An 18,360-nucleotide genomic window follows, 5' to 3' on the forward strand; every position below is an offset into this window, starting at 1 on the left:
TCCTGCCCCTCCCCAGCCCGGTGCTGGACTCCCTTCTCCTCCTGTGTCTGTGAGGATCTTTTTACTTGCCTTTGTCCTGCTGACAATGGATTTATTACCAAGATTAAAGCAGAGTCACTAAGGAGGGTTCAGCCTATGCCTCCCTAGGTGCCTGTTGAACACTTGCTTTTTAATGAAGAAGGACTCTGTTATTTCATCTCCCTAGAAAACAGCAGCGCTGGGATGAGGGTAACTGTGGGTTATAATTAAATTCCCATTAATTGCACAAATTCTCACATCCTTTGGCTCACAACTTTGGGCAGCTTTAGTGACCCTGCCCTGGTGCTGGCTCAGCACCGTCCTCACTGTTCACAGTGGGGTTCAGTCTTATCTGGGTCAATATCAGGGTATTTGTGTACTGTAAGGCTCAAGTCCCAGCCTACCTCAGCCCCGTGGGGTCCTGGTTTCTGTAGGTCTGGCTGGAGCTTGTCCTCGTGACTAGAACCCTGGTGGCAGCAGGGTGGCAGTGGGCAGCACAACCCTCCCTTTCCCCACTTTCTGGGGGGCTTTCCTGAGCATTGACTGCGAAGCAGCTTTCCACCTTGAGTCTTGGGGACACAGAGATCACAACCAGCCAGAGCCATCACAAAAACAGTGTTTATGAGGATAACCAAATCAGCCTGTTGCTCACAAGTGACGACACACAGGTGCCAAGCAGGGCCACAGCTCCAGTGGTGGCAGCGCGGGGACAAGGCGAGACATGGAACAGTGCTGGCAGACAGAGGGGTTCACCAGAGTCAGCGTATCCTACTGAGGATCCCCACAGCCTCTCTAAGGCCCTCCAGGGACTGGCCAGCAAAAAGAAACAGCTTGCCCACTGTCCCCAGCTCCTTGCAGCATGCAGAGGATGAGGATGGAGTAGGCTGTCCATGCTGCAAGGCCTGTCAAGTTGGCAACCTCACACTTGACTGACTTCCAAAACATGCTGAAACTCTCTTCTCTTCCACTTTAGGCTGCCCATGGGCAAAACACCCAGGGGTGGCTGCAGCAGTGTGGCTGGGGATCCCCACCCCCATGACACCGTTGCAGCTGGGGTGACCCCAGAACATGGGGATGATTGCTGGGGAGGGGGCAATACTGAAAAGCACCTGCTGAGCCTGTCCCAAGCCCCAGAGAGCCTGGAAGGAGCATCGGGTGGGGACTGAGTCCCCATGGTGGAGCAGGTGGTGCTTGCTGCTGGGGTGCAGAACTGGGGAGCTGGCTCCAGGCAGACCAGCCCAGGGATGCTGCTGGGGACCTCCCAGGGACAAGGCAATGTACCTGGAGTCCTGAGCACCCATACCCCACTCAAGGCTGGGGAAGGAGCCTGGCATTATCTTCCAGCAGGCATGGCCTGCAGTCCACCCCTCAGACAGCCAATTCCAGAAGCTGGGAAGATGCAGCTGGGCTTTTTCTGTGCCAGCCTCCACTGGCTTTCCTGGGTGCCTGCCCAGCCACCCACTCTGGCCCTATCCCTTCTCCATGTCATGGCTCTAGCTGCCCCTCAGTTCCCTCAGCCCCAGCCTTTGAGGAGAGCAGCCCTGGGGAAAGGCATGGCAGGGGTGCCTGTGGGGATGCATGATTGGCCCCTGCCTCCTTCCAAAGGGGACTCTGTAGGAGGCAGAGGGGCTGCACTCAGGACAAGAGTTTGGATGGGCAGCACTGGGCTGCCTGTCCTTGTCCCTGGGGAACCTCTGCATCCCTGCTGCACGGATGTGCTGGCAGACAGGAGATGTGCTGCACAATGCCAGGGTGTGCTTGGGGAGAGGTGACAAGGACAAGGCCCCTCCTGAGCAGGGCAGGCACTGGGGTGGGACCCAGCTCCTGAGTGCAGGGGATGGGGTGGGAGGCAGCTGGCCCCTCCACACTGTCAGAAGTGTGTGGGGAAGGGTGAGCATCCTCATCCTCTCCAGGTGGAGCCCCAGTAGCTCTGCTGTCAGAGGGACCAGGAGGAGGGGAGTGGGTCTCTGGCCTCACTGTGGGAGGAGATTCCGACGCTCCCATCTCCAGGTGCCTCCGTTGCCAAGGGTGTCATCTCTTGCAGTCATCGGTGTCAGTGTCTGGCAGTCCGGTGGCAGGCTGGGAGCTGGGCTGGACTGCCTGCACCCTCTCCTCCAGGCTGCCACCTGGGAACACCACGTAGCGGGCGCTGACACGCTGGGGCCGTGGCTCCCGCAGGTTCTCCTTGCTGTGCCAGATGCCATAGCCAAAGTAGACGAGTAGGCCTGCAGTGGGGACAGGGACAGCAGGGGCTCCAGCACAGCCTGGCTGCTGGCATGTCATGGCTGGCATCACAGTGGAATGTGGCATGGATGTGGCCAGCAACCCAGTGGAGAAAAACACTAAAGCACCAGGGGGGCTTAACTGAGCTGCTTGCAGGAGGAAAAGGGTCCTGCAACATGTTAAGAACAAGGGGAGCACCCTCAGTCCTTGGGAAAAGGAAAGGACTTCCTGAGCCCCCGGGAGCTGTCTCAGGAGCAGGGGGTGGTTCTGACCCAAGGCTTTAAGGAGGATCTGAACTTTAACAGGAACAAGGTGTGACACTCTGGGAAACAAGAGGCTCAGGAGATACTTGGAGACTTTGGCTTGCATCTCCAAAGGGGAACTGGAGGCAGAAAGGGGTAGGACATGCTCTATAGACCCCTAAGTGGAGGAGAAGAGCTGCCAAAGCAGCCGGAGAGTGCCAAGACAAACCCTGCTCCCCCTTCCTGGAGCAGCTGTGGGAGAACTCACCTAAGAGAAGCCAGACAGCAAAGCGGAGCCATGTCATGTAGCTGAGCTTCAGCATCAGGTAGATGTTGAGGATGATGCTCAGTGCTGGGGATAGGGGTACCAGGGGGATCTGCAGGAGAAAAGGAGCTGGTGGGAGTGACACCTGCAGGACTACATTCTTCATCTTTAAAATCATAGGGACAAAAGACAGCATTGGCAAATGTGTGGGACATAGGGACTGTCACCTTGGGATTTCTAGAAGTGGCACTTTTTTTTAAGGAAAAGGAACAACGGAGCCAGGAGCTGGGAGCCAGGCTGGCAGGGTGGGCACAGGCATCATCATGAGGACCAAACAATCTCCTGACATGATCTTGAGCCAATGTGGTCCTTGCTGGAGGAGCCAGGGCAGGGGCATGGCAGGGAAGTGGTATCACCACTGGTGTTATGAAGCTGCAATTACTACATCAGGGCTCAGGTGGACTGAAAACAGGAGAGGGGGAACACAAGAGGCATAGAAGTGGTTTGGAGGCTGAAAAATAGCTCCATCACATAGCTGAAGGGCAGCCAAAGTAAGGAGCTGAGGCAGGAGAGGAGCAGAGGAATTGTGGGGTTGTAGAGAATGGAGCCCAAGGTGAACAGGAGCGATCCCTGGGCGCCATGAGATTGATCCCCATCCCACGGGACGGACACAGAACTGCTGGGGATGTCCCCTCCTGGGGACCAGTGGCCACAGAGAGTAACTAACTGCAGAGACACCAACAGTACCCACACTCAGTGTCTACAAACACCCTCTTCCTCCTCCCCACCCTCGTCCTCCTTCAGCAGTTGTGGTGCTTTCAACAAAGTGCTGTGCCTGGGATCATCAGAGCTGCTCCCACCTCCCCTCAACCCTGCAGGATTCCCTGTCTGGATCCTGGGCATACCTGGAATGTCTGGGTGTTGTGCTGCTGCTCATGTGCCCAGATGAGGAAGAGGCTAAGCAGGAAGCCCAGACTGAAGAGGACCAACAGCAAGGAGTAGCTCCAGGTGGGCAGGTGGAGATGGGTGTTGCCAAACACTAAGATGGAGCATAGGCATATGGCAGACACCATCAGGGTCACCACAGCCACTGTGACCACCTCACCTGGGTAGAAGTCGCTGAGAAACTCCAGGTAGGGCTCAAATGCTGCCTTCAGCTGCCCTGGCTCCCGCTGCTCTTTGCTCTTGTCCCTGTCCACCAGCTGCAGCTTGTCAGAGAAGGACTCGTACTCCTTCAGCTCGCCCCCAGATGGGCCCTCATGGGGCTCGGGGTTGGGCTGGCCACTGCGCACTGGTGCAGGGACATCCCCCTTCTGCTGCTGAAAGCGCAGGACGATGATGCTGGCAGCCACAAAGGTGTAGGCCAGCAGTGTGCCGATGGACAGGAACTGCACCAGGGCCTCTAGGTCAAAGATGAGGGCCAGCAGGGCCATAAGCAGCCCGAAGACCACGATGCCGACGACAGGCACCTGTGTGCGGGGATGCACTCGAGAGAAGACCTGAAAGAAGAGCCCATCCTCGGCCATAGCATAGACGATGCGTGGCAGGGAGAAGAGGTTGCTCAACAGAACTGTGTTCATTGCTGAGGGATGGGTAGAAGAAGGAAGATCCCATCAATCCCAAACCCAAACTGGGGATTGTTCCCAGTCCCCAAGGCAGGGCGGTGGGCAGCTCCCTCCCACCACTGCCTGTACTCACCACAGATGGAGCCAGCAGCCACCAGAAACCCTGCCCAGGCATAGCCCCTCCTGTAGAACGCATCGGCCAGGGCAGAGTCAGGATCCAGCGTGTGCCAGGGCACCATCAGCGTCAGCACAACCGACACCAGGATGTAGGCACCCGTGGCCAGACCCAAGGAGAAAGCGATGGCCCTGGGGACAGCCCTCTGTGGGTTCCTGGCCTCTTCACTGGAGGCTGCAATGACATCAAAGCCCACAAAGGCATAGAAGCAGGTGGCTGTGCCAGCCATGATGCCCGACAGCCCGTATGGGGCAAAGCCACCCTCCTGGGTGCTCCAGTTCTTGGGCTGTGCAAGGACAAAGCCCATAATGAGGATGAAGAGGATGATCCCCATGCTGATGGCCGAGAAGACGTGGTTGAGCCAGGAAGACACTTTGGCCCCAAAGGAGATGAAGGCAGTGGCTACCAGTAGGATGGCAGCCGCCAGGAAGTCTGGATAGCGGGCCAGGAACGGTACCTGCCAGGCACCCACATGAGTCTCGGTGAAGTTCTTGATCTTGTGGTTAAAGATGGAGTCCAGATAGCCACTCCAGGCCCTGGCCACCGCGGCCCCCCCAATCATGTACTCCAGCAGCACATTCCAGCCAATGAGGAAAGCCCAGATTTCACCCACAGACACATAGGTGAACATGTAGGCAGAGCCTGTCTTGGGCACACGGGCTCCAAACTCAGCGTAGCAGAGAGCAGCCAGGAGCGAGGCAAAGCCAGCAATGATGAAGGAGACGATGACAGCGGGACCGGCGATCTCCTTGGCCACAGTGCCTGTGAGGACATACAGCCCAGAGCCCACCATGCCCCCGATGCCCAGCAGTGTCAAGTCGATGGTGGAAAGGCATCTGTTAAAGGATGTCTCCATCATGTCATCCTCCAGGGTCTTCACTCGGTTGAGCTTCTGGCAGAAGCGGGTCAGGTCGGTAGAGCGGGGCAGCCATCTCGCCATCCTGGAGGCAGTGGGCCCTGCCCTCAGCAGAGTGAGGGGTCCTTGGCAGTGAGATTCTGCCTGGAGACCTGGTAGAAGGGCAGGAAGGGGTGAACATTCCCTTGGTAGTGAGGTATCAGGTGCTGGGGACAGGGTGGAAAAGCCACCAGGGCACATTCCAGGTGTCCCTGGTTCCTCAGCCAGTATGGAGCTCAGCACAGAGTGTGTCCTCCTCCAGGGGTGGCACACAACAGGGACATGTGCCAGTATGCCAGGTGGCAAACAAACCACAGCATTCCTCATTAAAGCCCAAATCAGCCTGCTCTGACCCTGATTAAGGTTTCCTTGCTACCTCCTCTCCACCTTATCCAACATCTACCTGAACTTCACCCTGCTGTGCTAGGACCCCACCATGAAAGCATGCAGCATCTCCCTGCTCCTTCCCCAGGGAAAGCTCAGGCATGATGTAGAAGCTGCAGCAGAAGTCCAGAGCAGCTCCCATGGAGTCCTCAGCCAGACTAAGAAACAGCCAGTGCCAGGGACCAGCCACGCTGGCACCATGACAGCGAGAGGACCATCAGGTACTGCTTCCCAGCTGCTCCATAGAGTGACTGGTGACCTTCGACACTCTCCCCTCCCAGTTGCCCTCCTTCCTGTGCCAGAAGCCCCGCACCTATGTAAACAACAGGTCCTGCTCGGGGTGGTGGTGCAGCCCCGCACCTCTCAGAGGAGATCCTGGAAAGCCCACTGGGAAATGATGGAATGACAGGGCAGATGATGGCCCATGAGGACAACGTGCACAATCCGTGCTGTCTGAGACTCTCATCCCTGCACATCCAGGTCCCAGCGAGTACTACTGGAGTCTCCAAACCCAACAAACGCAACAGGCGCAGCCGGGAGGATGCGCAGCTGGGAGGATGCCGACCGAGCACACAGCATCCCCCAAGTTCGGGGGGTGGCCGAGGGTGGGGAATCCCCGGGCCGAGGAGGCTGTGTAGGGGCTCGGATTCATCCTGGGCGGGTAGAGGCGATAGTTTCGCCCCTGCTCAGCCCCACCGCGATGCCGGTTCCGGGCGGTGCCGAGCTCCGGCCCCGATCCCGGCCGCGCTCCCCCGGGACGCTCCCCAGAGCGCCGGTCCCAGCCCGGCTCCCGGTCCCGGGGGTTGTCGCTCACCTGCGAGGGCGGCCGAGGGCCCCGCACCGGCCCCGGACTCACCTGCTCCGCGCCGCCGCCGCCGCCGCCCGGCTCCGCCTCCCGGGCCCGGCGGAAGGGCGGGGACCGGGCGGGGGCCGGGCGGGGGCCTCCAGCCTCATCCCCGGGGGTGTCGCCTCGGAGCGGGGAGCACAGGTTGGGGGGGGGTACTGGGGCTGCACCTGCAGCCCCTGGGACCCCCCACGACCCCAGAATGGGCATCCACCCGCGAGTATTTTTGCAGCTGGAACCGCACGGAAACGGGAAAAAGGGTGGTCATGGAGATGCTCCAAAGGCTGGAGCCCTGGGCTGCTCTGGAGCCAGGCTGGGAGAGCTGAGGGTGCTCACCTGGAGAAGAGAAGGCTCCAGGAAGACCTCAGAGCCCCTTCTTATGCCTAAAGGGGTTGCGAAAGACCTGGAGAAGGACTTGGGATAAGGACCTGGAGTGACAAGGGGGAATGGCTTCCCACTGCCAGGGGGCAGGGATAGGTGGGATAGTGGGAAGGAATTCTTGGCTATGAGGGTGGGCAGGCCCTGGCACAGGTTGCCCGGAGAAGCTGAGGCTGCCCCTGGATCCCTGGAAGTGTCCAAGGCCAGGCTGGACAGGGCTTGGAGGAACCTGGGACAGTGGAAGGTATTTCTGCTCATGAGCTTCTAATCCAAAGTCTTTTCTAACCCAAACTACTTTGTGATTCTGTGATGGAGCAGTTATCCCAAATCCTATCCACTGGATGGAGTTCTGGATGGAGCAAGAGGCTGAGACTCTGCTCCTCTGCTTCTACTCAGTCTACTCTGGAGCTGCTGCCTGAGGGGCAGGCACATCCTGTGTGCTCAGGTATTTGTTACGGAGAAACTGAGGTGTGGGGAAAGCTGTGGCTCCTGAACAGGCCCCTTCAGTTCACAGTCCTCCTGCCTGGCTAGGAGCACAAAACATGAGCAAAAGCCTGTGGTGCTTCCACCTGGCTCTGTAGGGCAGTGAAGGGGAATCACCTCTCTCCACATCTAAGTCAAAAGCTGTTTCTTTTCCAGAAGTGCTTCACCTCCTCTTGAACCACCATAAACTGTCTGCCCCTGCAGCCCCCTGGGGCAGGAGTTTCCCAAGCAGTCACCTGTCCCACACAAACCTGCCTGTTACAGGTGCCCTGCAAGGCCGCTGCTCCTGTATTTCTAGAGAGTGAAGTCACTCTCTGTTCACTCATAATTTTATCTCCACCCTGTCCCCTCTTGTGTCCTTTGTCAAAAATAAAGGAGTCCAGCTCAGCTGGAAGGTGTTCCAGATCCCTGGTGTCCCCAAGGCCTTTGCAGAGCTTGTTCCATCCCTACAGTGCCTTTGTCAGGGTGAAGGGATTTGCATTTATTTAGGTGCTTCACAGCAGCATGTTTTTAATTTTGTTCTCCGATCACCTTCTCATGTCTCATCTAATTTTCTAATGGCTCCTGGGTACTTAAGCTGACCATTTTCATGGACCCATCAGTCATTACCCCAAACATCAACCTCAAGTTGCACCCACAACTCAGAGCCCACAGTGCAACCCTTGAGGGCTCCCACCTGAACACATTCACCTTTATCCACATGGGATCAACTTCTTTTTGTGGAGGGGACCTTGCTCTTCTCTGCAACACCCCAAAATATAGGAAAAGGAAAGAACAAACAGGACTTTCCCCTTCCTGCCACCCATCACTCACCTTCCACCACCTCCTGGGTGAACATATGGCTGGCATAGAGCCATAGCTCTCCTGTTAGTCATCTTGCACCTGAACTGGGAACTTGATCCACGGGTTGCATCCCCTCTCCATGTCACTTCTGGCACAAATAGAGCTCTGGGCAGGCACTTCTGGTCCAGATCTGTGGATGGCTAAAGCTGAACACATGTTCGGGACACTGGCTGAGAGTTTGGGAGCTGCACAGGTCACTGAACCAACGAGCTGAGACAGCCAAAGCCCAGCAGAACTTTCAGCCCCCTCGGGTCACTCTCCCCAGGTCTGCCCCGTTACCGGAGGTACAGCAGCTGCAGTGGCTGGGGCACAGCAATGCTGTGGGATGGTGTCTCCCTCTGGTGACACAATGACACTTGCTTGGAAAAGTGCCAGTATCCTCCACATTGTAGGGTCCAGCTTCAGGAGCTGAGCAAGTGTTCCTATGCTGAAATCACGCTGATCTGATTACAAGCCATCCCCGGGGCTTTGCTCCCTTAGGATAACTTTTCCCACCGGCTATCCACATCTGACCCCCTGCAGCTCTCTGCCTTGGCCTGTCTGAAACGCAGCCTGACCACAGGCATGGAAAATTTCAGCTTGGATCCAATCAGCAGCCTAGCAGAGCCATCTGCAAACAGATGGAGGAAGCAGAAAGCCCGAGAGCTGCTGTTGTCATGGCAGTACCAGAACAGCTCCTGTGATCCCTGGCACTGGCTCTCCTTGGAGACACAGCAGCAATCCTGGATCACAGGGGCTCTGGACCAAGGAGGACTCCATTCCTCACCCCACAGGGCAGCACAGTGGGGCTGAACCCATGGGTAGTAACCTCGATCCCAGCTCCTCCAGCCACACCCTCACTCTGCTGTTACTACAGCCATTCCAGAGAGCTTGTATAGAGGAAGGGGAAGCTTCTGGTAGGCAGTGTGACCCCCAGCCCCCAGTACATGGACATCCTTTCTTGCAATAGAACCCATTGTTCACTCCTGCCTTCCCTATCCTCACCTTGGGAAGCAATTTCCTTGCCAGTCACTCTGGTCAAAAACCTGACCACAGATGCTGACTTCACCCAGTCCGCACCAGTAGCTACCCTGTGCTCTCTCAGGAGGATAAAGGGGTCTCCAGAGGAGAATGTTGTCAACCTTGCCTCTTACCATTGCTCAGCAGTGTACAACAGAGCTCCCACCTGAGGGTCCAGTGGCAACACAGCTCTGTGGGGACCCTGCAGTTGTGCAGGTCCCATACCAGCCTGCTTTCCAGATGGGGACTTTCATCCAGGAGGTGAAGACTCCACACAAGCAGTAGGTCTTGTCTCCAGCTATTGAACCACAGCGGAATCATCTCCATGGGGACGCCCACACATGGTGGAAATGAGAGGGAGCCTCAGTCCTGAATTTGCAAAACCTCCTTGGTCCTTGTGGCTTTGATCTTGTGTTTGTATCCTCCAGCACCAGTTCTCCCCACCGTAAGGCCACCCCCAAGTTCTTCCAACACCTTGAATGATCTCAGAAACACTTCAGGTTCCTCTCCAGTTTCCATCTAATGCACCACAAGCCCCACACTCATCAATTGAGGACAGGAAAAACACAACCACTGGCATTCAGAGCTGCAGCCCCAGAAGAAGAGTGTTTTATTTCCCTTAATTTAGAAACTGGTTTAAAAGAACAAAGCAAAAGCTCTGCTTTCCAAGTCAGTGGGAACACTGCAAACACCAGTCCACTAACTCTGGGCTGAGTCCTGAAATCATCCTTTAATACAGATAATGCTGGCCAGCATACAGGTAAACTAATACAGACAATGCTGGTACCAGCCTGGAGAAGGCTCTGGGAAGGGTCTGCCTGTCTAAGAGGTGGTTTCTGCCTCAACAGCACACAGAAGCATCCTTGAAATTGTTTCCCCCTCAGTCATATAACCTAAACACACAGCGGGGCTCTGTGTGCTGCCTCAGTGCTCAGCCCAGCCTTAGCTCCATCATGGCCTCACTGCAGAACATTCCTGGCAGGTGACCACACTCCATCAGCTTCCAGCTGAGCCAGATGCAGCTGATGCTGCTCTGAGGATCAGAGAACCATCCCCAGGCTCCCAGCCACCCCCTGCACTGGGCTCTGCCTGCCCCAGATATATTCTAAGTGCCTTAGCAATTTCTTCTACTCCTGTAGACTCTTCCTGACACAATACAAAGCAAACGCACGGACGGTCTGTTGTTTAGCGGGAAGTCAGAGGAAAAACTCTGGGAAGTGAACAGCAGATTTGCTCTTTCAGGAGAATTTCTTCTCCGCCTCAGCTTCCTTCTGCTGCAGCTTCCGAATCAACTCCAGCAAATTCATCTGTAGAGTCAGCTCCTGCAAAGGGAGAAAGATGTTTGTGCAAGTAGATGATCCCATTCCCTGCTGCAGGAAGCAGGAAGGACTGGCCTGTACCATCTCCTCAAGAGCTTCTTGTTCTTAGGGAATAAAAAAAATAAAAATCACCAGGCAGCTAAAACCCAAATGCTTCATTTTGTTCAGATATTTCTCTAATACATGGAGCAGTGACCTTTTACCAGACCTGCTGCAAACTGTGGCTGTCTTAGGAATCCCAGTGCTTGAAGATTCCTTAAGATCCAGAGAGACTCTTTCATCTTGACCATGATAAACGTGCTAGGGCCTATGAGGGCTAACCAGTTCTGCAAGCTGAGGAGGGGCAGCAGCCCCAGAGGAGGTTCTCCAGGCCCCTTTGCATATCCCTCACAGCATCTCCAACTCCCTGACCCGTCCCCAGCATAGCAGGGCAGGAAGAGGAGGGATTGCTTTGGGAACCCTCTAAGTGGGATCCAAGGCAGGTGCAACACATGGCTGTGCTGGTGCATCAAATTCCCTGCAGGCATTTCATTCCCTATTCCTGGAAAACTCCCCTTTTCAGGACCACAATCAAGTGGAGACATCAACATTTAGCTCATGGTTCCCTTGCCACCTGCTTGTTCTTTAGCTACATTTAGCTGAGAGACAACATGGTGGAGCCAATAATTTGTGAGCATAGGTCTGTTACTCAGCCCAGCAGATACAGAGCCATGGAAATAAAAATCTATTTTTGTAAAAATATATCCCCTGCACAAGGAGGCATTTCATACAGACTGGAAGGGGAACACATCAGCTGATGGGAACTGCATGAACAGATTCCAGCAGGGATTTCTTGGTGGCACTCACAGGCACAAGCCAAGATCCGGGTTTGACTTGGCACCTATCCTAAAGGCAAACATACACAAACCCAGCAAAGAGAAACCCTAATAAGGGTTATTACTTACAAAAACAACATAAAGTGCAGGCCAGGAGGGAGAGAACAGGCTCTCTGCATTATACAGCCAGGGAATAGCAACACTGAAAAAATGAGGCTTATTCAAGGCTCCACAACTAGGAATCATGTGGGTGAGTGTTAGAAAATGCCTGTTTAACTTCATTTAAGCCGTCTTTTCTGAGCAGAAGGTCTTCATCAAAGTGACATTTAATCAGCTGAAAAAACAGTTAAGAACAGCCTGTCTCTGTGTTCCCTGCAAACTTGTATGGCTTTACAACATGATTTAGGAATTCTGAGTTTTTTCATTCCTGCAGTGGCATACAGACAATGTGGACAAACTCAGGTGACTCCTCAGACATTTTAAGAGCAAATGCCCTGGGCAAACTGGGAACAATTCTTTAATCACAGCCTGATATCATCAGCTCCAGCAAGTCACATGCAAGAATTAACAAGTTGCCTAATAAACAGTCTTGAAGTCAGTTTTTATAGCTAAGCTGAATATAAATGCAGTAAAAGGATTATTTTAGTGCTTTTCAGACCCTTTGAGAGTCACAGGACTGCAGGCTGTTGGCACAGGTTTTTTTTCCCTCCACAATGGAAAAAAATACTGCAGGAAGTTCAGAATGCTGCCAAGTGGTACCTGGGTTTCTGCTCTTTTGTTATGAACTGAGTACAAGGTCTGTCCAGTGCACACCACCCACCAGGTGGGAGGCAAAGGACAGACTGTTCTGACACATCCATCCCCCATTTATCTACAGCAGTATTTTTTTTTTAATTAAAGATGTTAACCCAAGAGCACTGTTAAAAAATCATAGAATGGTTTGAGATGGAAGGGAATTTTAAAGGTCATCCATTCCCACCTGCCACCATGGGCAGAGACACCTTCCACTATCCCAGGCTGCTCCAAGCCCTGTCCAACCTGGCTTTGGACACTTCCAGGGATGGGACAGCCACAGCTGCTCTGGGTAACCTGTGCCCTACCAGCCTTCCAGAGAAGAATTTCTCCCCAGTATCCCATCCCTCCCTGCCCTCTGTCAGTGGAAAACCATTCTCTTTTGTCCTACCACTCCAGGCTCTTGTCAAAACACCTTGGCTGCTGTGCCCAAACACCAACCTGGGGGTTGGTGGTGATGTAGAAGCCAGACACCCCGGCCTTCTCTAGGGTGCTCTGCTGGTCAATTACTTTTTGGTCCAATTCCAAGACTATCTTTTCATCCATCATTCGCTGTTCCTCTCGGATCTGTTGCTCCATAGCCTGGAAAACATAAAAGTCGATGGGAAAGTGAAATATCTACTTTCTTCACAGCTTTTTTATCATCTCTAAGACTTTTACTAGAACCCAAGAGCAAGCAGGCCCTGAATCTCTCCCGATGAGCCCAAGGATAGTAGTGGGCAACCAGCACAGCCCAGGTTTTAATACCTCCCCCTGCAAAGCTGCCACACAAGAAAATGCAGGGAAGCCATGGGAACAGACTACTCTTTGAGTGTTTGGAGGCAAGCAAAGACCACAAGGCATCAATTAGTGTCCAAATCACTTTACCTGATGAGCCACCACCTGAGCTATGGCTGAGCTCGGCCCAAGAAGTATGTGTCCCTCTCAGGTGAGGCTGAAGGAAGCCTTGGAGGAATAACTTAGGCCACTGAATGTTGCAATGATGTGTCGGAGGCAAGGAAGTGACACACACACATGAAGATCATGCAGCAACAGCTATTGAGACCTCTTCTGCAGTATCTATATATATGTGCAGTCAATCCTCTTTGGTGAAGCCAGTTGCCATCCAGACAACAGCAGCCTGAATCCTCAATGGCCCAGGCCTGCTCTCATAGGGGCCTTACTGGTCAAGTTACATAATCAAGCTATTTATATAATCAACCACATTTCAGTTATAAAGTTGGAATTATTTATAACTCTGAGGCCTCCATGCCAGCTGTAGGCCACTACAACTGAAGCTCACCAAGACAGCTCCTTGGACACAAATATGGAACTGGAGCTATATACCCTATACAGATCCTATTTATTTGTGAAAGGATCTGAATGCTGGGCTCTATTTTTGACAGACTGACAACATTATGAAAGAAGGACTTTGCCAGAATAGCTCCAACCAGGAGGACATGGCCACTCCTGCCTTGCTAACATTTGCCCAAACTTCAGAGAGTCTCTGTGTTGTCTCCAGAGAAGAAATGGAGCCCAGCAAACATGTGGATGACAAAGGCATGCCCGTAACCAGGAGCGGAAGCAGAGAACAGGATTGCAGGGGATAAGCAGAGCACAGATCAAGAAAAGAGCTCCATGTGTGCAGAGGTGATACAACCTCATCAGGCTGCACTGAACAGCAGACTTCCTTTACAAGCCACAGGGAACACCAGGAATCATCAAATCCCATCAAAAAACAATGACAGGCTCATTTTTGTAGGGTGGGCAGCAGAGTGAGGGGGCAGATTCTGCCCCTCTGCTCAGGTGAGACACCACCAGCAGAGCTGCCTCCAGCTCTGGGGGCCCAGCACAGGAAGGACATGGAGCTGCTGGAGAGAGTCCAGAGGAGGCCACGGAGATATTCCAAGGGCTGAAACCTCTGTGTCACCTTAGAACCCCTTCCAGTGCCTCAAGAGGCTCCAAGAGAGCTGGAGAGGGACCTGGGACAAGGAATATAATGATACAACAAGGGGCAATGGTTTAAAAAGAAAAGGGCAGGATTAGATTAGATGTTAAGAGGGAATTCTTCCCTGTGAGGATGGTGACACACTGAAAAGGTTGCCCAGAGAAGCTGGGACTGCCTCATCCCTGAAAGTGTCCAAGACCAGGTTGGATGGGGCTTGGAGCAACCTGAGATAGTGGCAGGTGTCCCTGCCCACGGCAGGGTGTGGGACTGGATGAACTTGAAGGTCCCTTTCAATGCAAACCATCCCATGATTCTGTGCTTTTCTTGCAAGAAGAAATAAATAAACCATTAGAGAGCATCCAAAGGAAGGGAATGAACATGGTGAAGGGCTCTGAGGGGAAACCATGTGACGAGCAGCTTAGGATACCTGGTCTGTTCAACTGGAGGAGACTGAGGGGAGACTCACTGAAATGACAACTTCCTTGAAAGGAGAAGAGGAGTGGCAGACACTAATCTCTTCTCTGTGGTGATCAGTGATAGGACCTGTGGGAATGACTTGAAGTTGTGTCAGGGAGGGTTAGGCAGGAGATCAGGGAAAAGTTCTTCCCCAAGAGGGTGCTGGCACTGCCCAGGCTCCCCAGGGAATGTGCATGGCCACGAGGCTGCCAGAGCTCCAGGAGCCTTTGGACAGCACTGCCAGGGGTGCCCAGGGTGGGATTGGTGGGGTGTCTGTGCAGGGCCAGGAGTGGGACTGGATGGCCCTTGTAGGTTTCTTCCAACTCAGCTTATGCTGTGATTCTGTGAAATGCCACAAGTTTCAGCATTTCATTCATGCAATGCTGTCCCCTTGTAACAGAGAATACAGGCACATGTTCAGCTGGAAACATCAGTGTGGTTAAACTATCCCCACTGCACAGAAAGGCAGAAGTCACAAACCTCAGGATTTCTGACACCACTGGCTGGTGGTTAAAAAGGCTCTGGAGGGGAGCTGAACACCTTGCCACAATTCCTGGTGAAAATTCAGAATTTGTGTGACAGAACTCTTGGCCATGAACAGTCTGGGAAAGGGCTGACATGTCTGCAGCAAGGGTATCCATGGCTCTCTGCAAAAGGTGTGACCCAACAAAGAGCAGTTATCACTTATGTGGGGTAGGAGCTACCTTTTGGAACCTCTCATGGATGAAGAGCCCACAAGTAGGACGTCACAGTGAGAAACCTTCACAAAACCACCTGCAATTAAGGAGGATGCAGAACTTGGATCCACTAGAAGGTGACCATACAAAAGCTTCTCCAGAGAAAACATTCAGGGCAGGATCTCATGGCAATAAATGGGAAGAAACTCAAGACAACTCCAGCCCCAAGAGAAGGCAAGGCAGAGTGATGACTGCTCCTGCACCAACAGATGCTGAGGAATGAACCTAAGCAAGCTCTGTCCTCACACTTTCTTCAGTCCAGGGGTTCACACCCTTTGTGGGAGATACAACTGATTAAAATCCCTCGTTCCCCAGATTCTCCTTCCTCCCCCCCACCTCAGTGTGCCGTTGTCTCCTTCACTTACTGTGCTGGAGGACTGACTTTCTTTGGGCTTGAAAAAACCACCCAAATTCAAGTGCCTCACATTGTTTAGTGTTGGGATCTAATTCTGGGTTAGAGGAAAGTGCCATATATTGGACAAATGTGAGGCACACAAGTTCTGCTTCAGCCCTGGTGACCACAGACCCTGCATGATGGGCTAAGCCTTTCTAAATGCCATGGGTTGCACTGAGAAGCCAAACATCTAAAATGCACACCTTGCATTACCTGTCCTAGGAGCCCAATCCCAAGCTATCTCATGGGAGCTGGTCACGGAAACCTTTAACCACAGAAGGCAGTTCCAATTAGACACATATCAGATATAAGAGAGATGATCAATCTTTTCCCAAAATGCTCTACAGCATAATTGTCAGAAGACAGGAAGAAGTGACTCTATTAGCTCCTGAGAGAGGAAAACAGAAGAAAGGCAGAGGGCAGGTAGGAGAAAGTTGCACAGCATGTAAGACAAGGAGAAGTGAGACATACTTAGGCAATTTAATGAAATACTAGAAGCATTTAAAACAGGCAGTAGAGATTACTGCTGCAAGTCTAAGTTACTCAGAGACAGATTACAATGACAGGTACCAGAGGTCCAGCTTGGCTTTAGTCACCTTGACAGAAAATGAGGAATGTGGAAACACCAAATAATCCAACAATGGCAAGAACTGACATGGTGCTTGCCCTGGGCCAAGACAGGAAACAGTTCTCATTCACCTAATGTGGATCAAAGTAGCTTCCCCCACATTTCAACCCCACTGATTAACATAACCAGCTACTTGCCATTTTCTTACATTACCAAACTGCCTCTATCTAACACTAAGAGGTGACAGAAAAGTCCTCTGGGACTGAATCTTTTTGAAATGCCTTGGGATGCTCTCAGAAACTATTACTGAAATTATGAAACTCAAGGCGTTTCCTCCTTATCAGTGGCACTCAGTAAAATGTGACTGTTTTGAGTATCGTGTACTTTTAATTTGTTACAATACCATGGCAGATCTCAGGTGCCTTCTTGCATGTTTTCTATCACTTGCTCCCTATCCTGTACAGGCTTCAGCCCATCAGGTAACGATGGATCATTAAGTACTGTGGAGATCATTGCCTTTGGAACAGGCTCCTGAGCTTCCAAAATTCTCAGATCACACCTGGGATGCCAAGAGCCTGTATCCCTACTTTAGAGAAGACAAAATGTAGAGCAAGAGGAAGAAGCCTCTAGATTGGGGTGGGGAACCTAGGTCTGTCAAGGCCAGCCAGGACAGCTGGTGTCTTCTGAGGCTGCAAGGCAGGAATTGCCAAACCCTCTGGAGATGCTGCAGTGCTCCTGCAGCAACGGGGCTGTAAGAGCCCTGGGAAGAGACACAGCTCTGCAACATCCCTCCCTGCCCCGCTCCATCTCCAGTCCAGCCCCCCTCACCTCCATCTCGCGCTGCTGGGCTGCACGGAGCAGTGGCAGGTTGTGGGGCCTGCAGCACTGCTGGGCCTCCTTGTGTCGGTGGAACAGCTCCTGCTTCAGCCCTGCCATGGGCACAGGGGGCTCAGGAGGGCAGGTGCCACGAGTGCCATCAGTGCCACCCCTCCCTCCCCTCAGTGCCCTCCTCACAACCTGCAATGCCATTCCCTATAGCTCCGTTATGCCCTCACCCACAGGGGCCCCTAAACCTGCTTTTCCAGTACCACCCCCAAGAACCCCAACCAATCCCTCTCAGCGTCATCCCAGCCCCCGGTGCCCTCTAGTGTCACCCCCAGTGTCCTCCACTGTCCCACAATCGGCCTCCTCAAAGTCACCCCCTGGCCCCTCACTGTCCCCCTAGTCTCCACACAACTCACCCCTGTTCCCCTCCAGTGCCACCCCCAAGCCCCCACTGCCCTCCCCAAGCTGTCTCCCTGGTGTCCCCACACCGTCCCACCCCAGTATCCCCCGAACCTTTCCCCCACCCCAGAGACGCCCCAGGCCTGTCTCCCCACTGCAGGGTGCCCATCACTTCCCTGGAGCGCTACCCCCATTTCTCCGGAGCTATCCACCCCCTGTGTCCCCTGCAGTGCCGTCACCCTTGCGCCCCTCGCCCCTGTGTTCCCCTCTGCGGTGCCCCCAGTGGCCCAGGACTACTCCCACAGTGGCCCCAGTACCGCGGTGCTCGCTGTGCAGCTGCCGCCGCTGGCTGTACAGGTTCTTCTCGGTGAGGTGTTGGATCTCCAGCAGCCCTTGCACGATCTCGAACACGGTCCCGTCCAGCAGCGCTAGCGCCAGCTCGGACAACGTCGTGTACGAGAGGCGCTGCTGGCACGAACTGTGGGCACAAACCGGGTCAGCGCCGACACCAGCAGCGGCCCCTGGCCTCCCTCGGGCTCTGCTCACCTGGGCAGCGCCTTGACAAGCGCCTGCAACTCGGCCAGCAGCCGGTAGTGCCGCTCCTGCTGCCGGGACAGCACCTGCTGCTGCTGCTGTTGCTCGGCTGTCTCGAACCCGCCGGGCCGCGCCATTGCCCCCGCCCAGCTCCCTCACCGTCCTCTTGCGACCTGCGCCTGCGCAGAGCCGCGCGACCTCACCCTCCTGCCGCAACTTCCGCATGCGCGGAACGGCCGCACGCCGCCGTCATCCCGCCCCGCCCCTGAGCGGCTCAAGC

The 18,360-nt window shown here is 54.0% G+C and overlaps 2 protein-coding genes across 3 annotated transcripts; both read right to left on the reverse strand.

Annotated features, from left to right (window-relative positions):
• Positions 1-272: 272 nt before the first annotated feature.
• SLC7A4 (solute carrier family 7 member 4) lies at positions 273-6,659 on the reverse strand. 2 transcript variants are annotated; one of them, XM_083873646.1, is made up of 5 exons: positions 6,624-6,659; positions 4,447-5,496; positions 3,654-4,330; positions 2,752-2,860; positions 273-2,243 (listed from the first exon to the last, which is right to left on the reverse strand). In XM_083873646.1, the coding sequence occupies exons 2-5, from the start codon at positions 5,426-5,428 to the stop codon at positions 2,050-2,052; spliced, it is 1,962 nt and encodes a 653-aa protein (XP_083729772.1). In that variant the 5' UTR covers positions 5,429-5,496; positions 6,624-6,659; the 3' UTR covers positions 273-2,049. The 2 variants fall into 2 exon arrangements, with proteins under 2 accessions (XP_083729772.1, XP_083729771.1); XM_083873645.1 differs by having other exon boundaries at positions 6,582-6,634.
• Positions 6,660-9,901: 3,242 nt separating this feature from the next.
• Positions 9,902-18,272, reverse strand: LOC310916531 (protein DGCR6). The gene is made up of 5 exons (XM_083874130.1): positions 18,093-18,272; positions 17,864-18,024; positions 17,151-17,251; positions 12,682-12,822; positions 9,902-10,636 (listed from the first exon to the last, which is right to left on the reverse strand). The coding sequence occupies exons 1-5, from the start codon at positions 18,215-18,217 to the stop codon at positions 10,553-10,555; spliced, it is 612 nt and encodes a 203-aa protein (XP_083730256.1). The 5' UTR covers positions 18,218-18,272; the 3' UTR covers positions 9,902-10,552.
• Positions 18,273-18,360: the final 88 nt, after the last annotated feature.

This window comes from Zosterops lateralis (assembly GCF_965231275.1).
Source record: "Zosterops lateralis genome assembly, chromosome: 17".
In the NCBI taxonomy this organism is placed as follows: Eukaryota; Metazoa; Chordata; class Aves; order Passeriformes; family Zosteropidae; genus Zosterops; species Zosterops lateralis.

Bases quoted from the DNA above. Each gene is read 5' to 3' on its own strand.
- SLC7A4 (XM_083873646.1), bottom strand. From the start codon at position 5,428: ATGGCGAGATGGCTGCCCCGCTCTACCGACCTGACCCGCTTCTGCCAG. The intron at 2,861-3,653 runs GTATGCCCAGGA...TTTCTCCTGCAG, and splicing joins ACAACACCCAGACATTCCAG to ATCCCCCTGGTACCCCTATC. The intron at 2,244-2,751 runs GTGAGTTCTCCC...TCCCCACTGCAG, and splicing joins TGCTGTCTGGCTTCTCTTAG to GCCTACTCGTCTACTTTGGC.
- LOC310916531 (XM_083874130.1), bottom strand. From the start codon at position 18,217: ATGGCGCGGCCCGGCGGGTTCGAGACAGCCGAGCAACAGCAGCAGCAG. The intron at 18,025-18,092 runs GTGAGCAGAGCC...TTGTGCCCACAG, and splicing joins CTTGTCAAGGCGCTGCCCAG to TTCGTGCCAGCAGCGCCTCT. The intron at 17,252-17,863 runs GTACTGGGGCCA...TGCCCATGGCAG, and splicing joins GCTGCACAGCGAGCACCGCG to GGCTGAAGCAGGAGCTGTTC.